The sequence below is a fragment of the Dendrobates tinctorius genome, unplaced genomic scaffold, assembly GCF_039654945.1.
Source record: "Dendrobates tinctorius isolate UK_male_01 unplaced genomic scaffold, ASM3965494v1 ptg000393l, whole genome shotgun sequence".
NCBI classification, from domain to species: Eukaryota; Metazoa; Chordata; class Amphibia; order Anura; family Dendrobatidae; genus Dendrobates; species Dendrobates tinctorius.
Window position 1 is genome coordinate 1,392,362 of NW_027362059.1, and position 20,770 is coordinate 1,413,131.

General features: G+C 46.1%; 1 protein-coding gene across 1 annotated transcript in view; it reads right to left on the reverse strand.

Moving 5' to 3' along the window:
* Window positions 1-566: 566 nt before the first annotated feature.
* The window catches only part of PTK7 (protein tyrosine kinase 7 (inactive)), an 85,554-nt gene continuing 65,350 nt past the window's right edge, over window positions 567-20,770 (reverse strand). Inside the window, exons 19-20 of the mRNA XM_073563500.1 lie at window positions 5,500-5,678; window positions 567-5,419 (exon numbers count right to left, since the gene is read on the reverse strand). Of these exons, the coding sequence (XP_073419601.1) occupies window positions 5,259-5,419; window positions 5,500-5,678 (340 nt within the window). The 3' untranslated portion in view covers window positions 567-5,258. The remainder of the gene's footprint in view (window positions 5,420-5,499; window positions 5,679-20,770) is intronic.

A 20,770-nucleotide genomic window follows, 5' to 3' on the forward strand; every position in this document is an offset into this window, starting at 1 on the left:
AGAGCTGAGACCCGTGCACCCACACACCTTATATTATTATTATGCACTCTGACAGTCTAGTGCTGGGCTGATCTTAAGACCCCAGCAGCAAAAGCTACCGCTGGTAGTCTATAGTTTTGTGTGAGTAGGGGTCCCACACACACTATTATCTCTATCCCACCGATGTGCCACCACTTGTAAGGAAACAAGAATGTCGGGGGACTACAGATATCCCCTGGTCGTCACCAATCTGTGACGGAGCTTATCAGTTTTAGCTCTCTGGTGCCCCCCTTACCCTCAGGTCATTCATGGAAGTGACCCTAGGATAAGTAGTCACCGGAGAGGCTGCCATGTCACGTACTGGTTATCGGAGCACTCTGCAGTGAGGGCGGTATATATATCACCAGTCCCTGGCTGAGAATATACATATAAACCTCCAGTCTGTCACTGCCAGGATCCCCCAGTAACACCAGGACGGTATTACACCACCAGTTCCTCGTTGGATTTGAGCTCGGTCCGTTACCAAGCTTAAGTCGGGTCAGAAACCAACCCCAGGTAGCGCATAAGTACTAGCCAGACGTGGGAAATCGGGTTTTGAGATAAAAGAGCAGCCCAAAATTATTTTAATTGCAGAAAGGCGCACTAGATACAACAAATATATACAGAGTAATCTACAGATATTACAGCCAGAGGTGCAGATAAAAGTAAGGTACAGGTTGGGGATAGCAGTTAGCTGTGTCAGGTGACAGTTCCTTATAACATGTGGGCCCAGCGAAATGCTCGCGTTCACAGGCACTTTAGTTTCTGGTCAGTCCCCATGAGTGATGTGACGCGGCAGAACAATGACACTGGCTAAAGGTGTGTAGCTATCTTTTAACACCTAGCTCCCCCCTTCCCATATTTGCCATTGCCCCTCTGGGATGGACTGAAATCTTCTCCCTTGACCTCCTAGCTGAAATAATTACCAATATCTAGGATGGGTCATAACTTCCTAGTGGGAGATCCAAACGGGACGACTGACGTCTCAACGGGTTCGTTGGGGCTGGACCGATATGGAGAGTCCAAACTTGGGTCGGCTAAGTGGTTCTGGAGAGCCATTCTCGATAGATCGGTATCTGAGACATTTAGAGAAAGATGAGACTCAGGGGTGCGTGCACGGGGCTCCCAGGATTCTGGTGGTACATTGGACTTAACCCTGAGGTGCACAGTGCTCTCATAATTCATCTCTGGGTGTCTGTGACGCTCAGTCTAGAGCTTCCATTGGTAGCGGATTGATGTCCACCTTGCACAAAAGAGAGCAGGGGGTCCCAGCTCTGTTCCTCCTTGCCTTAATTGACAAGGGGACTCTAATTCTCTGGATATATGGCATGTCCCTGTTCTTTTGGGAATTTGGGTACTTATCTCAAGGGTGGGGCCACAATTCCAGATTGGAAGAAAATCTCTGGACAATATATTGGGCCTGAATTAATAAATCCAAAATGGAGTCTCCCTTGTCCCTTACTGCAAGTAATTCCTCTGTCCCACTGGGGCTTTCCAGAAACAGAGGCCGAGATCTTGTATAAAAAGACCTTTATTATCTCAGGTGCAACAGTTTAAGAAAAATGTCAAATAAAAAAAGCAAAATGAGCAAAAAAAGGCCCAACAATATTAACAGCAATTCTACTATCAGTAACCAATATAAAAAAGAAACCAGTAAAAAAAAACTTTATAACAGGAGAGCGGGTCCTGCGCTGAATGTAGTAAGGCAGACTTCTAATCGGCCGAGGAATCCTTCATTACACAGGCACTTAGTGTGAGGTGCGGGTTACATGGAAGACGCGATGTGGAAAATACACTACAAAAAAAACAAAACACAAAACAAGCAAAAAAAAACAACGGACAAGCCGACCTCGGGCTACAACAGGGTCAAATCAGAAGATGGACAAACCCCAGGCTCCTTTGCACTGACCATGAGCTTAGACTGGTGGTCCCCAAACTGAGCTGGAGCCCTAACTGGGTGGTCCCTCAGCACTGACCATGAGCTTAGACTGGTGGAGACTCAGAATTTATTTTATAGGCCCCCTAACAAACCTTCACTAGAGGTGGATTGACCTAAATCCAGGACTGATCATCCCTTGGCATTGCCCACATCCCAAATGCATGGTCCATTACAAACCTCCCGTGCAAAAACTCCTTCACTACTGATCAAGTATGTGGGTCTCTACATTAGACCCCAAAATATTTAAAATGATCATGCGAGATGATACATGCTGCATTCTCCATGCATCAGGCACTGGCGGTATGATCTCAGCCTGGTAAGACTGACTTTGGATGCGGTTCAGAGAAAAATACACTTTAATAACCACCGAGGACTGAGCTGCGCTGGAGACTAGTCAGACAGGTGGGGTCCCCGACAACTTCTCCCCGCCTGCTGGATTGACAGGTCTCCCCTGCAGTGGCTTGTGAAAATATTCACCCCTTTAGCTTTTTGCCTATTTTCTTACATTACAACCTATGTTTAAATATTTTAGTAATCTGACTTCGATGTGAGATCAGCACGAAATCATCTAAGTTGGTGAAGTGAGAAAAATGTAGGTATAAATTATTTTATGGGATCAAATAACTAAAAATTGGCACATGCACATGTATTCACCCCTTTTGCGATGAAGCCCCTAAAAATTTCTGGTGCAAGAAATTCCCTTCATAAGTCCCATGCTTAGTGACAGGACGTCCCCGTGTGCACTCTAAGTGTCATGTCTGTCAGTATATACACTTTACCTTCTCTGAAAGGTCATAGAGGTTGCAGCACCTTTAACAAGAGGCGCCGCTAACCAAACACCACCACGAAGACCAAGGAGATATCCAAACACCACCACGAAGACCGAGGAGATCTCTGCACAACACCACGAAGACCGAGGAGATCTCCGCACAACACCATGAAGATCAAGGAGATCTCCAAACACCATCATGAAGATCAAGGAGATCTCCGCACAACGCCATGAAGACCAAGTAGATCTCCAAACAAGTCAGGAATAAAGATGTTGAGAAGTACAAGTCAGGGGTTGGGTTATAAAAAAAAAAAATCTCCCAATCTTTGATGATCCCCCACCAGAGCACCATCAAATCCATCATCATCAAATGGAAAGAACATGGTACCACAACAAACCTGTCACCAAACTGCCCACCAAAACTATGGACCCAGGCTAGGAGGGCATGAATCAGAGAGGCAGCAAACATAACCCTGAAGGAGCTGCAGAGTTCCCAAGCAGAGACTGGATTATCTGTTCATACGACAAAAATAAGCGGCACATTCCATATAGGTGGTCTTTATGGAAGAGTATGCAGAAAAAAGCCTTTACTTACACACAAAAATTGAAAGGCTAATTTTGAGTCTCCCCAAGTGTATGGAGGAAGGTGCTGTGGTCAGAGGAGACCAAAATTGAACTTTTTGGTCACCATGACTGGCGACAAACTAATACAGCTTATCACCTCTGGAACACCATCCCCACAGTGAAACATTGTGGTGGCAGCATCATGCTCTGGGGATAATTTTGGCAGCAGGGACAGGGAAAACGGTCCAAGTCTAGGTGAAGATGGATGGTGCGAAATACAGGGATATTCTTGAGCAAAACCTGTTTCACTCTGTCAGTGATATGAGACATGGACAGAGGTTCAACTTCCAAGAAGACAATGACCCAGAGCATACTGCTAAAGCAACAACTTCCAGTGGAGAATCTGTGGTCAGACTTGAAGATTGCTGTTCACCGGAGGAAGCTACCAAACGTGAAGGAGCTGGAGCAGTTTTGCCTTGAAGAATTGGGAAAAAATCCCAGTGGCAAGATTTGGAAAGCTCATAGAGACTTATCCAAAGCGACTTACAGCTGTAATTGCTGCAAAAGGAGGCTCTGCAAAGTACTGACTTTAGGAGGGTGAATGCACACTGAAGTTTTGAGTAATTTTGTCCTGTTTGTTGTTTGCTTCACAAAAATATAACCAAATGTTCTCAGTTGTCGGCATGTTCTTTACATGAACTGATGCAAACCCGCCTATAAAAAACATTGAAATTCCAGGCTTGGAGGTAGAAAAAACACAAAAAATGCCAAGAGGGGTTCCAAGTCACTGTATAAGCCACAAAGGCTGAGAACTGTTAATCCAGGCCAGCGGGCAAGACGGCACTGGGGACCCCACGTGTCTGACTAGTCTCTGGCTCGGCCCCCAGCAGTTATTAAAGAATGTTTTTCTTTAAACCGCTGCAGCGTCTGAGAGTCAAGTATACGGGGCTGAGATCATACAGCCAGTGACAGATATTTGCTGCCCACAGATTGGGAGCAAATATCATCTGTCAGGTTTTCTTGAAGAAAAGTGTGCAGGACCTGCCGGTCTGGAGGTCTTCCAGCTCTCCTGACAGAAAGATTGGGCAAGGTAAATTTTAGCAGCCAATCCCTTAGTTCTTAGAAGACATCAGCAGCTGCCAAAGAGATCCCAACAGAGGGAAATAAAAAAATGCAAGAAAGGAGGACCAAGGTATCTGGAGGAGAGACCAATGGAGTCTGGCAATGGTGTGGTCTCCTCTCCACACTGATAACACAAGGAAATGTGGCTGAACCCATGGTGCGTGTCTAGGAGGTCAGGGGTAACAGATGCACAAGTATATAGCGATTGTAAGAGTGGCCCACATCTCAGATTGGAGGACCCTCAGCACCAGTCACATGTTTATCTGGCAGCAAATCACTCTGCTCTTTCCAATTGTTGTGGGTCGCGTCACATGGGTAGATTAAGGCTACGTCCATCACTGTCCTGCATCCTGAAGGACCTGGCATCTACACAGACTGCCGGTATGGAAACCACCCAAGTGTTGCGGCCCAGAGGCACTTAATTCTGTAGTCTAATATGCAGCATGAGAATTTGAAATACTGATAGTCAGCGCCCCCCAGAGCCTGGACAGACATCCACTACGGACAAGTTCTAGAGGTTGCTGTGGCACAAGGTCCACAACTCAGATTTGGCACCCGGTGCCCTGAGGCAGCTTCAGCTCGTACCGACATATAAGATTAAACATTAATCTGTGAATAAATATGTTCCTATGAGACATGTAACATTAGTGACTGCTGTATGTACATTGAGGATGGGAGCGGAGGACGATGGTGGCTGAATTGTGCAAAGCTCCCATCCCCTCTGAGGTCCATAATGTCAGCAGCAGACAGCTGGGGCGGCTGCAGTGTAGTGTCCGGCCGCCAGTGCTCGCCCTCCCTGAGGCAGATTCTGTGCTTGTCCATGGTCACCGCTCTCCCACTACAGCGTCACATCTTGCTGTCTGAATGAGTGTCTCCCAGCGTGTTTGCGATGTCGCTGAATGAGGGGCGATCTTTGGGGCTGGAGGCCCAGCAGCGCTGCATCAATTTGTAGTAACGGGAGGAGCAGTTCTCAGGAGCCGCCGGCTTTAGGGATTCGTCCTGTAAACCTGCCACAAAGACCATGGTGAACCAAAGAGGCAAATGGATTGACACCCAGACCCTAAATCCCAGAGAGGGAGTTACCTACCTGCAAGCACTTCGTCATCTGCCATGTCCATGTAAGGCAACTCTCCCAAAGTGAAGACCTCCCACATTAAGACCCCAAAAGACCAGACGTCAGATTTTGTGGAGAAGTCATCATCCTGCACAGCTTCTGGAGGCATCCAGCGTAGTGGCACCCAGGCCTGGCGTAGGTGGTAATATTCACTGTAAGACAAAGAGCAAAGAAGACGTCACTCATCCTAATAGACATCAACCTTTACTGGGGATGTTACGAGGAGGAAAAGTGACATTACTGGTCAGAGAGCAAGAGATCAACACCCACTAAAGGAGCAGGTAAGTATCTACTGTAAGATCAGGAATCCACCATCCACAAGAGAAGATGACCATCTACTGTAAGAACAGGGATCTACCACCCACGGAAAAGAAGAGACCATTTACTGTAAGGGATTCATCACTCACAACCAGAGACCATCTACTGTAAGACCAGGGATCCACCACCTACACAGAGAGGTAAGCATCTATTGTAAGATAAGGAATCCTCCACCCAAAAGATGACTCAACTCTATACTGTAAGAACGGAAATCAACAACTAATGAGAGAAGGCGACTGTCTACTGTAAGACGAGCGATCCACCATCCATGGGGAAGAGGTGACTGTGTACTACAAGACCAGGGATCCCCCACTCACGAGAAGTGACGAGCGGCTACTGTAAGACCAAGGATCCATCACACATGAAAAGAGGCGATGTACTATAAGACCAGGGATCCACAACCTACATGAAGAGGTGACAGTCTAACGTAAGACCAGGGATCCACCACCCATGAGGGGAATAATACTGGTATAGTCCCACACATAAGTACAGGTCACATGAAGCATATCAAAGTCCCTAACACGTGAAGCATGACACAGACCATATGCAAATGTAATCAACTTTACTGAAAATAGGCAAAAAAAATATGATAATTGAAAATAAATATACACTGCTCAAAAAAAATAAAGGGAGCACTTAGACAACAGAATGTAACTCCAAGTAAATGAAACTTCTGTGAGATCAAACTGTCCGCTTAGGAAGCCACACTGATTGACAATCAATTTCACATGCTGCTGTGCAAATGGAATAGACAACAGATGGAAATTATTGGCAATTATCAAGACACCCTCAATAAAGGAGTGGTTCTGCAGGCGGGGACCACAGACCACATCTCAGCACCAATGCTTTCTGGCTGTTTTGGCCACTTTTGAATGTTGGTTGTGCTTTCACACTCGTGGTAGCATGAGATGGACTCTACAACCCACACAAGTGGCTTTGGTAGTGCAGCTCATCCAGGATGGCATATCAATGCGAGATGTGGCAAGAAGGCTTGCTGTGTCTGTCAGCGTAGTGTCCAGAGGCTGGAGGTGCTACCAGGAGACAGACCAATACACCAGGAGACATGGAGGGGGCCGTAGGAGGGCAACAACCCAGCAGCAGGACCGCTACATCCGCCTTTGTGCAAGGAGGAACAGGAGGAGCACTGCCAGAGCCCTGCAAAATGACCTCCAGCAGGCCACAAATGTGTATGTGTGCACAAACGATTAGAAACCGACTCTCTGAGGATGGTCTGAGTGCCCGACGTCCACAGATGGGGGTTGTGCTCACAGCCCAACACCGTGCAGGATGCTTGGCATTTGCCACAGAACACCAGGATTGGCAAATTCGCCACTGGTGCCCTGTGCTCTTCACAGATGAAAGCAGGTTCACACTGAGCACATGTGACAGACGTGACAGAGTCTGGAGACGCCGTGGAGAGCGATCTGCTGCCTGCAACCTCAGCATGACCGGTTTGGCAGTGGGTCAGTAATGGTGTGGGGTGGCATTTCTTTGGAGGGCCGCACGGTATTGGGCTGTAAGCATAACCCCTCTCCGACCCCCGACTGGAAAGCGGGGAGAGCCTGCATGGGACCGCTTGATGAGGCAGGAGAACGCGGCGTCTTCTGCGGCCTGCACTTCCGGCGAGACTGTGGCTTGGAACAGGTGGCCCGCCGTCAACGCTGATAGCGGGAAGCGCGGTGGTAGTGCTGAGGAGGTAACACAGAAGGGGGCACCAATAAGCTAATACCCGGAGGCGGGCGACTCACTGGGGACACGTAGGTACCCGGAGATCTCCCGGGCTGGGAGTATTCTGCAGGAGCCATATTGCAGCTCCTTTGCAACCTCCTTCTAAATAACAGAAGCCTTATAGAGCTGATATAACCCTAATCTCAGCCAGGTCCCAGGATTGGGGGACTATTTTTTATCTGATTTATCTGCAGCTGAAAAGAGAAAGTACAAATCTGTATATCTGGGTACTATACTCATCGCTGCCTCATGGTACATGCAGTGCAGACCAAAAGTTTGGACACACCTTCTCATTGAAAGAGTTTTCTTTATTTTCATGACTATGAAAATTGTAGATTCACTCTCAAGTAATAATGGCCACTCGTTTTTCTTTACTCAGCTGCTTTTTTCTTGCCATAATACAAATTCTAACAGTCTATTCAGTAGGACTATCACCTGTGTATCCACCAGACTTCTGCACAACACAACTGATGGTCCCAACCCCATTTATAAGGCAAGAAATCCCACTTATTAAACCGGACAGGGCACACCTGTGACGTGAAGACCATTTCCGGTGACTACCTCTTGAAGCTCATCAAGAGACTGCCAAGAGTGTGCAAAGCAGTAATCAAGAAAAAGGTGGCTACTGTGAAGAACCTAGAATATAAGACATATTTTCAGTTGTTTCACACTTTAATTATATAATTCCACATGTGTTAATTCATAGTTTTGATGCCTTCAGAGGGAATCTACAATTTTCAGTCATGAAAATAAAGAAACTCTTTGAATGAGGTGTGTCCAAACTTTTGGCCTGTACTGTATAAAGGAGTAGGGCTCCACCTGTGACCACTTGGTGCTACTGCACGAATTCTACACCTTCAGTTTTCAATATGGTAAAAATGAAGTATATCTAATGCCCAAGCGGTGTCCATAGCTCATTTCTATAGATATAAAAGCACCGATATAGGATTGTACAAGCTCACATCAGAAATAGGCTGGTGCATAGTTGTGGATTACAAAATTTACCCCATAACCCGATGAAATTCAACACGGAGGACATGGACGGGCCTGATAACCTATGATCATGGTGCACTAGGTCAGCCACCACGAGCACAAACGCACTCAAATGTATAATTAAACTCCATGATATGAAATGCAGAACACAGGAGGTCTCTACAAACAACCAAGCGATTCCAATGACAATGGAGGACCTGCTGGCCACCATTCAGAAGACATTCCGAGCTGAACTCTCATCTGCTGAGGACTATTTTACACAGCAAATCCAAGATATTGCCCAAAGAACCAATGCTCTAGAGAAAAGAAAGGACGATTCCGCTGATGCCACTGAATGTGACAGAGAATAGCTACAGGAGCAAGACGCTAGAGTTGAATTCCTAGAGTTTAAATGTGAGGACTTGGAAAATCGCTCACGATGGGCTAATATGAGAATTAAGGGGCTACCAGAAAGCAATACTAATTTAATGGAAGCTGCCTGGAACCTCTTTGGTGCTCTCCTACCTCAGGCGGACCCTGCCACTTTACGAATAACCAGAATTCATAGAGCACTGGGAGGACCTAAACCGGACGCTCCACCAAGGGACATTGTCCTTAAAATGCACCATGAAGAATCCAGAGATCCTGACTGCAGCTCGTAAAATACCTAAAGTACCAGGGGTCTCAGATACTGTTTCCTGACATCTGCCCGGCGACTCTGCAGAGGAGAAGAGCCATGAAAGATGTAACAATGGCTCTAACCAAGGCAAACATCACATATAGATGGGGATTCCCACATGCATTACTCTTCTCACATGGTAACACTAACTATTCGCCAAAAAATCAAGAAGGTGGTAAAAAGGCACTAGAAAAAGCGGGTATCCCGATGCTGGATTCAGGAGCATTACCACAGAGGCAAAGACCTCGCAGAGACTGGATTGAGGTTTGCCGTGCACGGCCCAGCAGACCACAGCACAACAGGTCATCTGCTCCCTGAGGCCTCTGTAGAGGCATGTGCTGAGATCGACCCAAAGAGTAGTCAAAAAAAGGCAAGACATTGTTCTGATGTTACTGCTAATTAACACCCGTTATAGAGAGTTTTATAATATGTTATCTTAGGGTGCTGTGCCCTTGGGGTATCCGCGCTGGGCCCTTGGGGTATCCGCGCTGGGCCCTTGGGGTATCCGCGCTGGGCCCTTGGGGTATCCATGCTGCTCCACCTTGGGAGATTGCGGTCTCAGGTCTACTGATAACGGACCGACACGCTTTACCCCCAAACTGGCTATTGGTTGTGACCGTTTATCTTGTCGCCTTTTCCCTTTTTACCTTACTGCTTTTCTTTTCCCTAAAACAGTGCTGACGAGATATAAAGGTACAGTCGAAATGATAGATGACGGGGAACAATTCCCTACCCACTTTGTCATTTTAGGTGATTTAATAGGATTTCCTCACACAACGGAAATGTTTATAACATTATCGCACAATGTTAGGGGGTCTAACTCCCCGATAAAAAGAAAATGTGCGTTTATTGATTATCAAAAACATTCCCCTGATGGGATATTCCTGCAGGAAACTCATCTTTCTAATAATTCGTCCCCCAAGTTCCTCCATAAGTTTTACTTAGATTCTTTTTAGCTTCACATGATAACAGAACTAGAGGAGTCGCCATTCTGCCTCACAATTCCTTTCCGTTTATACAGGAGGAGATAACTAAAGACACAGAGGGCCGATATATGACCCTCTGGGGTAAGGGGCAGCAGAGACGAGTTGGCTTAGTTGTTACGTACCCCCAACCCTACACATGAAGACCATTCAATCCATTCCGTTCCATACGACAATATCATATGGGGGGGCGATTTCACCTGGACCATAGATGCAACAATAGATGCAATAGCTCTAACAAGAGATCTGGCATATCACAGAGGGAAAAAACTGTACTGAAAGCCATTCTCCAAGCTCATCACTTGGGTGATACATGGAGAGAAACTCACCGACAAACAAGAGGTTACACCTACAGTCATGGCCAAAAGTATTGACACCCCTGCAATTCTGTCAGATAATACTCAGTTTCTTCCTGAAAATGATTGCAAACACAAATTCTTTGGTATTATTATCTTCGTTTAATTTGTCTTAAATGAAAAAACACAAAAAGAATTGTCCTAAAGCCAAATTGGATATAATTCCACAACAAACATAAAAAAGAGGGTGGACAAAAGTATTGGCACTGTTCGAAAAATCCTGTGATGCTTCTCTAATTTGTGTAATTAGCAGCACCTGTAACTTACCTGTGGCACCTAACAGGTGTTGGCAATAACTAAATCACACTTGCAGCCAGTTGACATGGATTAAAGTTGACTCCACCTCTGTCCTGTGTCCTTGTGTGTACCACATTGAGCATGGAGAAAAGAAAGAAGACCAAAGAACTGTCCGAGGACTTGAGAAACCAAATTGTGAGGAAGCATGAGCAATCTCAAGGCTACAAGTCCATCTCCAAAGACCAGAATGTTCCTGTGTCTACCGTGCGCAGTGTCATCAAGAATTTAAAGCCCATGGCACTGTGGCTAACCTCCCTAGATGTGGACGGAAAACAAAATTGACAAGAGATTTCAAAGCAAGATTGTGCGGATGTTGGATAAAGAACCTCGACTAACATCCAAACAAGTTCAAGCTGCCCTGCAGTCCGAGGGTACAACAGTGTCAACCCGTACTATCCGTCAGCGTCTGAATGAAAAGGGACTGTATGGTAGGAGACCCAGGAAGACCCCACTTCTTACCCCGAGACATAAAAAAGCCAGGCTGGAGTTTGCCAAAACTTATCTGAAAAAGCCTAAAATGTTTTGGAAGAATGTTGTCCGGTCAGATGAGACAAAAGTAGAGCTTTTTGGGCAAAGGCATCAACATAGAGTTTACAGGAGAAAAAAAGAGGCATTCAAAGAAAAGAACACGGTCCCTACATTCAAACATGGCGGTGGTTCCCTGATGTTTTGGGGTTGCTTTGCTGCCTCTGGCACTGGACTGCTTGACCGTGTGCATGGCATTATGAAGTCTGAAGACTACCAACAAATTTTGCAGCTTAATGTAGGGCCCACTGGGAGAAAGCTGGGTCTCCCTCAGAGGTCATGGGTCTTCCAGCAGGACAATGACCCAAAACACACTTCAAAAAGCACTAGAAAATGGTTTGAGAGAAAGCACTGGAGACTTCTAAGGTGGCCAGCAATGAGTCCAGACCTGAATCCCATAGAACACCTGTGGAGAGATCTAAAAATGGCAGTTTGGAGAAGGCACCCTTCAAATATCAGGGACCTGGAGCAGTTTGCCAAAGAAGAATGGTCTAAAATTCCAGCAGAGCATTGTAAGAAACTCATTGATGGTTACCGGAAGCGGTTGGTCGCAGTTATTTTGGCTAAAGGTTGTGCAACCAAGTATTAGGCTGAGGGTGCCAATACTTTTGTCTGGCCCATTTTGGGAGTTTTGTGTGAAATGATCAATGTTTTGCTTTTGGCTTCATTCTCTTTTGTGTTTTTTCATTTAAGACAAATTAAATGAAGATAATAATACCAAAGAATTTGTGTTTGCAATCATTTTCAGGAAGAAACTGAGTATTATCTGACAGAATTGCAGGGGTGTCAATACTTTTGGCCATGACTGTACTTCTCTAGAGTCCAGGATAGACTGGATTCTCACTACCTCGGAGAGTATACCTTCACGGTTGTACTCTAGACATGTCCTCTCTTCATGGTCTGACCATGATCATCGTGTGTGCTCTGTGTGTACATCTGACCTAGCAATCTCACGACTCTGTAAATGGAGATTAAACGAATCCTTATTATCGGACCCCCAAACGAGGTCATTACTCCCCCCTTATCTCTTCTTCCCACAACCGCATACAAGACTTCTCCCGTGCTTCCCCCATACTCTGGAACTCCCTACCGCAACACATCAGACTCTCACCATCAACGGAAACCTTCAAGAAGAACCTGAAGACCCACCTGTTCCGACAAGCCTACAGCCTGCAATGATCCTCGGTCTACTGAACCACCGCACGACCTGCTCTACCCTCTCCTACTGTATCCTCACCCTCCCTGTAGACTGTGAGCCCTCGCGGGCAGGGTTCCCTCTCCTTATGTACTTGTGTGTCCCTTGCCTTACACACGTTTATTGTACCTGTCTATATTTCCCCATTTCACATGTAAAGCGCCATGGAATAAATGGCGCTAAGTAAATGTATAATAATAATAATAATAATAATAATTAGTTGAACGTGGACTTAAAACCTTCTTTCTCTTGAACACTACTCCTGATGTGTCTGTGGGTAACGTGTGGATGGCCCACAAAGAGTACATCACGGGTATATTTATTAGGATCGCCTCCCAAAAAAAGAGCGACCGTCTCCAAGAACAAAGATCACTGAAACATGAGCTTCTTAGATTAGAAATCGCCAACCGATCGTGCCCCTCATTACACATAACCAAACGAATATACGATTTAAAATTGCAATTAACCCCTTTCCTGCAATGGACGTACTATCCCGTCCATGTGACCCTGGACCTAATTCCCGTGGACGGAATATTACGTCATAGCGATCAGCGGCGCCCACGTGGTGAGCGCCGCTGATCGCGGCCAGGTGTCAGCTGATTATCACAGCTGACACCCGACACAATGTGTCAGGAGCGGTCACGGACCGCCCCCGACACGTTAACCCCTTGCACACCGCAATCAAACACGATCGCGGTGTACCGGGGGTTAAAGGGAAGCATTGGCAGGGAGGGGGCTCCCCACCTGCAATGTGCAGCGCTGCTGCGGGGGGCTCCTTCCCTGCAGGTCCCCGGATCCAAGATGGCGACTGAGACCTTCGGGGGCCTGCAGGGAGCTGGCTTCCTCATGCCTGCAAAGCGCAGGCAAGGAGGAAGTCTGCAGCAGTGCCTGTGACAGATCGCTGATGTATCACAGTGATCTGTGATGTGACAGATCAGCGATCTGTCACAGGACAGTGATGTCCCACCTGGGACAGTGTAATAAAGTAAAAAAAAAAGTGTAAAAATAATTTTAAAAAAAAATCGCTAAATAAATAAAAAAAATAATACGGTATTCCCAAATAAATTCATTTTTTGGAAATAAAAAAAACAAGCAATAAAAGTACACATATTAGGTATCGCCGCGTCCGTAACGACCTGCCCTATAAAACTGTCCCATTAGTTAACCCCTTTAGCGAACCACTTAAAAAATAAAAAACGAAGCAAAAATTAAATGATTTATTATCATACCGCCGAACAAAAAGTGCAATAACGCGTGATCAAAAAGACGCATATAAATATCCATGGTACCGCTGAAAACGTCATCTTGTCCCGCAAAAAACGAGCTGCCATACAGCGTCATCCACAAAAAAATAAAAAAGTTATAGCTCGCAGAATAAAACGATGGAAAAGACGCTTTTTATTGTAAAAATAGTTTTTTCATCACCACATATTGAGAGCTATAATTTTTCCGTATTTTGACCCACCGAGTCATGTGAGGTCTTATTTTTTGCGGGACGAGTTGACGTTTTTATTGGTACCATTTTCGGGCACGTGACATTTTTTGTTCGCTGTTTATTCCGATTTTTGGGACGCAGACTGAGCAAAAACCAGCGTTTCATGAATATATTTTGGGGGGTGCGTTTACACCGTTCCGCGTGCGGTAAACTTGATAAAGCGGTTTTATTCTTCGGGTCAGTACGGTTACAGCGATACCTCATTTAGGTCGTTTTTTTATATTTTGGCGCTTTTATAGAATAAAAACAATTTTATATAAAATATAATTATTTTTAGCGTGTGACAGCTGCCAAACATAAAAACCGCCATAAATAGTAAATCAAACCCCCCGTTATCACCCCCTTAGTTAGGGAAAAATAAGAAAATAAAAAAAATGTATTTATTTCCATTTTCCCATTAGGGTTAGGGCTAGGACTGAGATTAGGGTTAGGGGTGTGTTGGGGTTAGGGCTGGAGTTAGAATTGGGGGTTTCCACTGTTTGGGCACATCAGGGGCTCTCCAAACGCAACATGGCGTCTGATCTCAATTCCAGCCAATTCTGCGTTGAAAAAGTCAAACGGCGCTCCTTCCCTTTCAAGCTCTGCCATGCGCCCAAACACTGTTTTACCCCCACATATCAGGTATCAGCATACTCAGGACAAATTGCACAATAACTTTTGGGGTCCTATTTCTCCTGTTACCCTTAGAAAAATAAAAAATTGGGGGCAAAAATATCATTTTTGTGGAAAAAAAATGATTTTTTTATTTTCACGCCCGGGCGTTATAAATTTCTGTGAAGCCCTTGTTGGTTCAAAGTTCTCACCACACATCTAGATAAGTTCCTTAGGGGGTCTAGTTTCCAAAATGGGTCACTTGTGGGGGGTTTCCACTGTTTAGGTACATCAGGGGCTCTCCAAACGTGACATGGCGTCCAATCTGAATTCCAGCCAATTTTGCATTGAAAAAGTCAAACGGCGCTCCTTTCCTTTTGAGCTCTGCCATGCGCCAAAACAGTGGTTCCCCCCCACATATCAGGTATCAGCGTACTCAGGACAAATTGCAAAATAACTTTTGCAGTCCAATTTCTCCTGTTACCCTTGGTAAAATAAAAAAAATTGAACCTGAAGTATTTTTTTTGTGAAAAAAATTTAAATGTTCATTTTTTCCCTTCCACATTGCTTCAGTTCCTGTGATGCACCTGAAGGGTTAATAAACTTCTTGAATGTGGTTTTGAGCATATTAAGGGGTGCTGTTTTTAGAATGGTGTCACTTTTGGGTATTTTCTATCATATAGACCCCTCAAAGTGGCTTCAAATGTGATGTGGTCCCTAAAAAATGGTGTCGTAAAAATGAGAAATCGCTGGTCAAATTTTAACCCTTATAACTTCCTAGGGAAAAAAAAATTTTGGTTCCAAAATTGTGGTGATGTAAAGTAAACATGTGGGAAATGTTACTTATTAAGTTTTTTGTGTGCCGTAACTCTGTGATTTAAGGGCATAAAAATTCAAAGTTGGAAAATTGCAAAATTTTAAAAATTTTCGCCAAATTTCTGTTTTTTCACAAATAAACGCAAGTTATATGAATGAAATTTTACCACTAACATGAAGTACAATATGTCACGAGAAAACAATATCAGAATCACCGAGATACATGGAAGCGTTCCAGTTATTACCTCATAAAGGGACAGTGGTCAGAATTGTAAAAATTGGCCCGGGCATGAACGTGCAACCCACCCTTGGTAGTGAAGGGGTTAAACACCTTATTAACTACTCGTACTGAAAGAGCAATACGGTGGACACAGGCGACATTTTATCGGTTTTCCAACAAAATGGATCGAATGCTTGCAAGAAAATTAAAGCAAACAGAGATTAAACCGTGTCCTCTCCATAAAAGACGAGCCGTCCCACACTACCCAAACCCAAACAGGATTTACAAAACATTCCAAAATTATTATCCAAAGCTGTACACTGATAATGTGCAGGGCACAAATCAGATTATCCAAAGCTGTACACTGATAATGTGCAGGGCACAAATCAGATTATCCAAAGCTGTACACTGATAATGCGAGGTTCTCTTTGCCCAAACTGAATGACTTTCTGTCTAATGTCCCCCTACCCTCTTTAACCCCGACTTACGCTACAACACTACACTCTCCTATCTCTGAGGAGGAAATTGCCTCTACTATCAAACATCTAAACGTTGGAACGGCCCCAGGCCCTGATGGGCTAACGGCACTAGATTATAAAAGTTTTTCGACAATCATGACTAAACATATCCGAGCATACTGTAACAGCATGTTACCAGGTCAGCCAATGCCACCAGAGTTCCATACTGCACATATTGCAGGTATTCCAAAGCAGCAGAGGGATCCCTTTACTTACCAAGAACTACAGACCTATTTCTCTACTAAATCTAGATCTTAAGATATTCTCGTCCATAATAGCCAATAGGATCAATAAATGTTTACCCAGCCTCATTCACAACGATCAGGTCGGATTTATCCCAACAAGACAGGCCCTGGATAATATTCGCAGGAATCTAAGTCTTATTCACACCGCCAATGAACAAAAATCTCCCTTGGTCCTGTTGGCTTTAGACATAGAAAAGGCTTTCGACACGGTCATCTGGCCATGTGTGTTCCATATACTGTATAAAATGGGGATTTCGCAACAATGAATTGACTCACTTAAGCTCCTCTATAATAACCCGGTGGCTTACTTGAAATTACCTTCGACCACCCCGAACCAATAATTATTAGCAGGGGAACCAGGCAGGGCGCCCTCTGTCCCCGGCCCTATTCGCTACGGTGATGGAACCACTGGCTCAAAGATCCGCCTGCACCCCGACATAGTGGGCCAAAATGTGGGTAACCACGAATACAAGGTCAGTCTTTGTGCCGACGACCTCCTCTTAACCTTAAAGAATCCTCACGTATCGCTACCTAATCTTATAAAAGCACTTAATCATTTTGAGGAGGTCTCTGGAGGTTAATATGGATAAATCAGAGATTATGTTCCGGAATATTCCACCTGCCGTCCAAGCCTCCAGACTAAGCAATTTCATTTCCGACACGCAAAGCAAAATATCACTTATTTAGGGATTAAACTTACAACATGCAAATCCGGTCTGCTTACATATAACTGCGCCCCTCTCCCTCATAGATTACCGCAAACTCTATATGGTCTTCCCCATCCCTTTCTTTTCTGGGAAGGATCCACTCGGTAAAAATGGTTCCATTGCCTCAGTTTCTATATTTATTCCGATACCTCACCTGACATTTACAATGATAAACTCACACATCCTGCGCTTTATTTGGAACAATATAAAACCCCGTATCTCCGTATACCCTGTCTAGACACAAAAGACAAGGAGGACTCTCACTGCCGAATTCTGCTGTCTGCTACAAGGCGGCCCAGATCGCTCCATGGCAGCGGTGAACGCGGAACAGCAGGCGCCTATCTGGCCACACATAGAAAACGCTCACCTAGCGCCTTACACCCTGGGAAAGTCTGATTTGGGCCACGGGACCTTTACCAAAAGATCTGGATATGCACTCGCCATACGCCTCTGGATACGCACTCGCCATACACCTCTGGATATACACTCGCCATACACCTCTGGATATACACTCGCCATACACCTCTGGATATACACACGCCATACACCTCTGGATATACACACGCCATACACCTCTGGATATACACTCGCCATACACCTCTGGATATACACTCGCCATACACCTCTGGATATACACTCGCCATACACCTCTGGATATACACTCGCCATACGCCTCTGGATACGCACTCACCATACACCTCTGGATATACACACGCCATACACCTCTGGATATACACTCTCCATACGCCTCTGGATACGCACTCGCCATACACCTCTGGATATACACACGCCATACACCTCTGGATATACACTCGCCATACGCCTCTGGATACGCACTCACCATACACCTCTGGATACACACTCGCCATACACCTCTGGATATGCACTCGCCATACGCCTCTGGATACGCACTCGCCATACACCTCTGGATATACACACGCCATACACCTCTGGATATACACTCGCCATACGCCTCTGGATACGCACTCACCATACACCTCTGGATATACACTCGCCATACACCTCTGGATATACACTCGCCATACACCTCTGGATATACACTCGCCATACGCCTCTGGATACGCACTCGCCATACACCTCTGGATATACACTCGCCATACACCTCTGGATATATACACGCCATACACCTCTGGATATGCACTCGCCATACGCCTCTGGATACGCACTCACCATACACCTCTGGATATACACTCGCCATACGCCTCTGGATACGCACTCGCCATACACCTCTGGATACGCACTCGCCATACACCTCTGGATACACACACGCCATACACCTCTGGATATACACTCGCCATACACCTCTGGATATACACTCGCCATACACCTCTGGATATACACACGCCATACACCTCTGGATATACACTCGCCATACACCTCTGGATATGCACTCGCCATACGCCTCTGGATACGCACTCGCCATACGCCTCTGGATACGCACTCGCCATACACCTCTGGATATACACACGCCATACACCTCTGGATACGCACTCGCCATACGCCTCTGGATACGCACTCGCCATACCCCTCTGGATACGCACTCGCCATACACCTCTGGATACGCACTCGCCATACACCTCTGGATACGCACACGCCATACACCTCTGGATACGCACACGCCATACACCTCTGGATACGCACTCGCCATACACCTCTGGATACGCACTCGCCATACACCTCTGGATACGCACTCGCCATACACCTCTGGATATACACTCGCCATACACCTCTGGATATACACTCGCCATACACCTCTGGATATACACTCGCCATACACCTCTGGATATGCACTCGCCATACGCCTCTGGATACGCACTCGCCATACGCCTCTGGATACGCACTCGCCATATACCTCTGGATATACACACGCCATACACCTCTGGATACGCACTCGCCATACGCCTCTGGATACGCACTCGCCATACCCCTCTGGATACGCACTCGCCATACACCTCTGGATACGCACTCGCCATACACCTCTGGATACGCACTCGCCATACACCTCTGGATACGCACACGCCATACACCTCTGGATACGCACTCGCCATACACCTCTGGATACGCACTCGCCATACACCTCTGGATATACACTCGCCGTACACCTCTGGATATACACTCGCCATACACCTCTGGATATACACTCGCCATACACCTCTGGATATACACTCGCCATACACCTCTGGATATACACTCGCCATACACCTCTGGATATACACTCGCCATACACCTCTGGATATACACTCGCCATACACCTCTGGATATACACTCACCATACACCTCTGGATACACACTCGCCATACACCTCTGGATACACACACGCCATACACCTCTGGATACGCACTCGCCATACACCTCTGGATATACACTCGCCATACACCTCTGGATATACATTCGCCATACACCTCTGGATATACATTCGCCATACACCTCTGGATACACACTCGCCATACACCTCTGGATACACACACGCCATACACCTCTGGATACGCACTCGCCATACACCTCTGGATATACACTCGCCATACACCTCTGGATATACATTCGCCATACACCTCTGGATATACACTCGCCATACACCTCTGGATACACATTCGCCATACACCTCTGGATACGCACTCGCCATACACCTCTGGATATACACTCGCCATACACCTCTGGATACACACTCGCCATACACCTCTGGATATACACTCGCCATACACCTCTGGATATACACTCGCCATACACCTCTGGATATACATTCGCCATACACCTCTGGATACACACTCGCCATGAAGGTCATGGAACAATGGAAGATGTACAAGTCTCCCTGACACCTCGGAGGTGGTACAGACGCTATGTATAGTAAAAGGCAGCAACCAAGTCTCACTCACTGAGACGCCCCTTACACCTCGGAGGTGGTACAGACGCTATGTATAGTAAAAGGCAGCAACCAGGTGTCACTCACTGACACGCCCCTTACACCTCGGAGGTGGTACAGACGCTATGTATAGTAAAAGGCAGTAACCAAGTCTCACTCACTGAGACGCCCCTTACACCTCGGAGGTGGTACAGACGCTATGTATCGTAAAAGGCAGTAACCAGGTGTCACTCACTGAGACGCCCCTTACACCTCGGAGGTGGTACAGACGCTATGTATCGTAAAAGGCAGTAACCAAGTCTCACTCACTGAGACGCCCCTTACACCTCGGAGGTGGTACAGACGCTATGTATAGTAAAAGGCAGCAACCAAGTCTCACTCACTGAGACGCCCCTTACACCTTGGAGGTGGTACAGAAGCTATGTATAGTAAAAGGCAGCAACCAGGTGTCACTCACTGACACGCCCCTTACACCTCGGAGGTGGTACAGACGCTATGTATAGTAAAAGGCAGTAACCAAGTCTCACTCACTGAGACGCCCCTTACACCTCGGAGGTGGTACAGACGCTATGTATAGTAAAAGGCAGTAACCAGGTGTCACTCACTGAGACGCCCCTTACACCTCGGAGGTGGTACAGACGCTATGTATCGTAAAAGGCAGTAACCAAGTCTCACTCACTGAGACGCCCCTTACACCTCGGAGGTGGTACAGACGCTA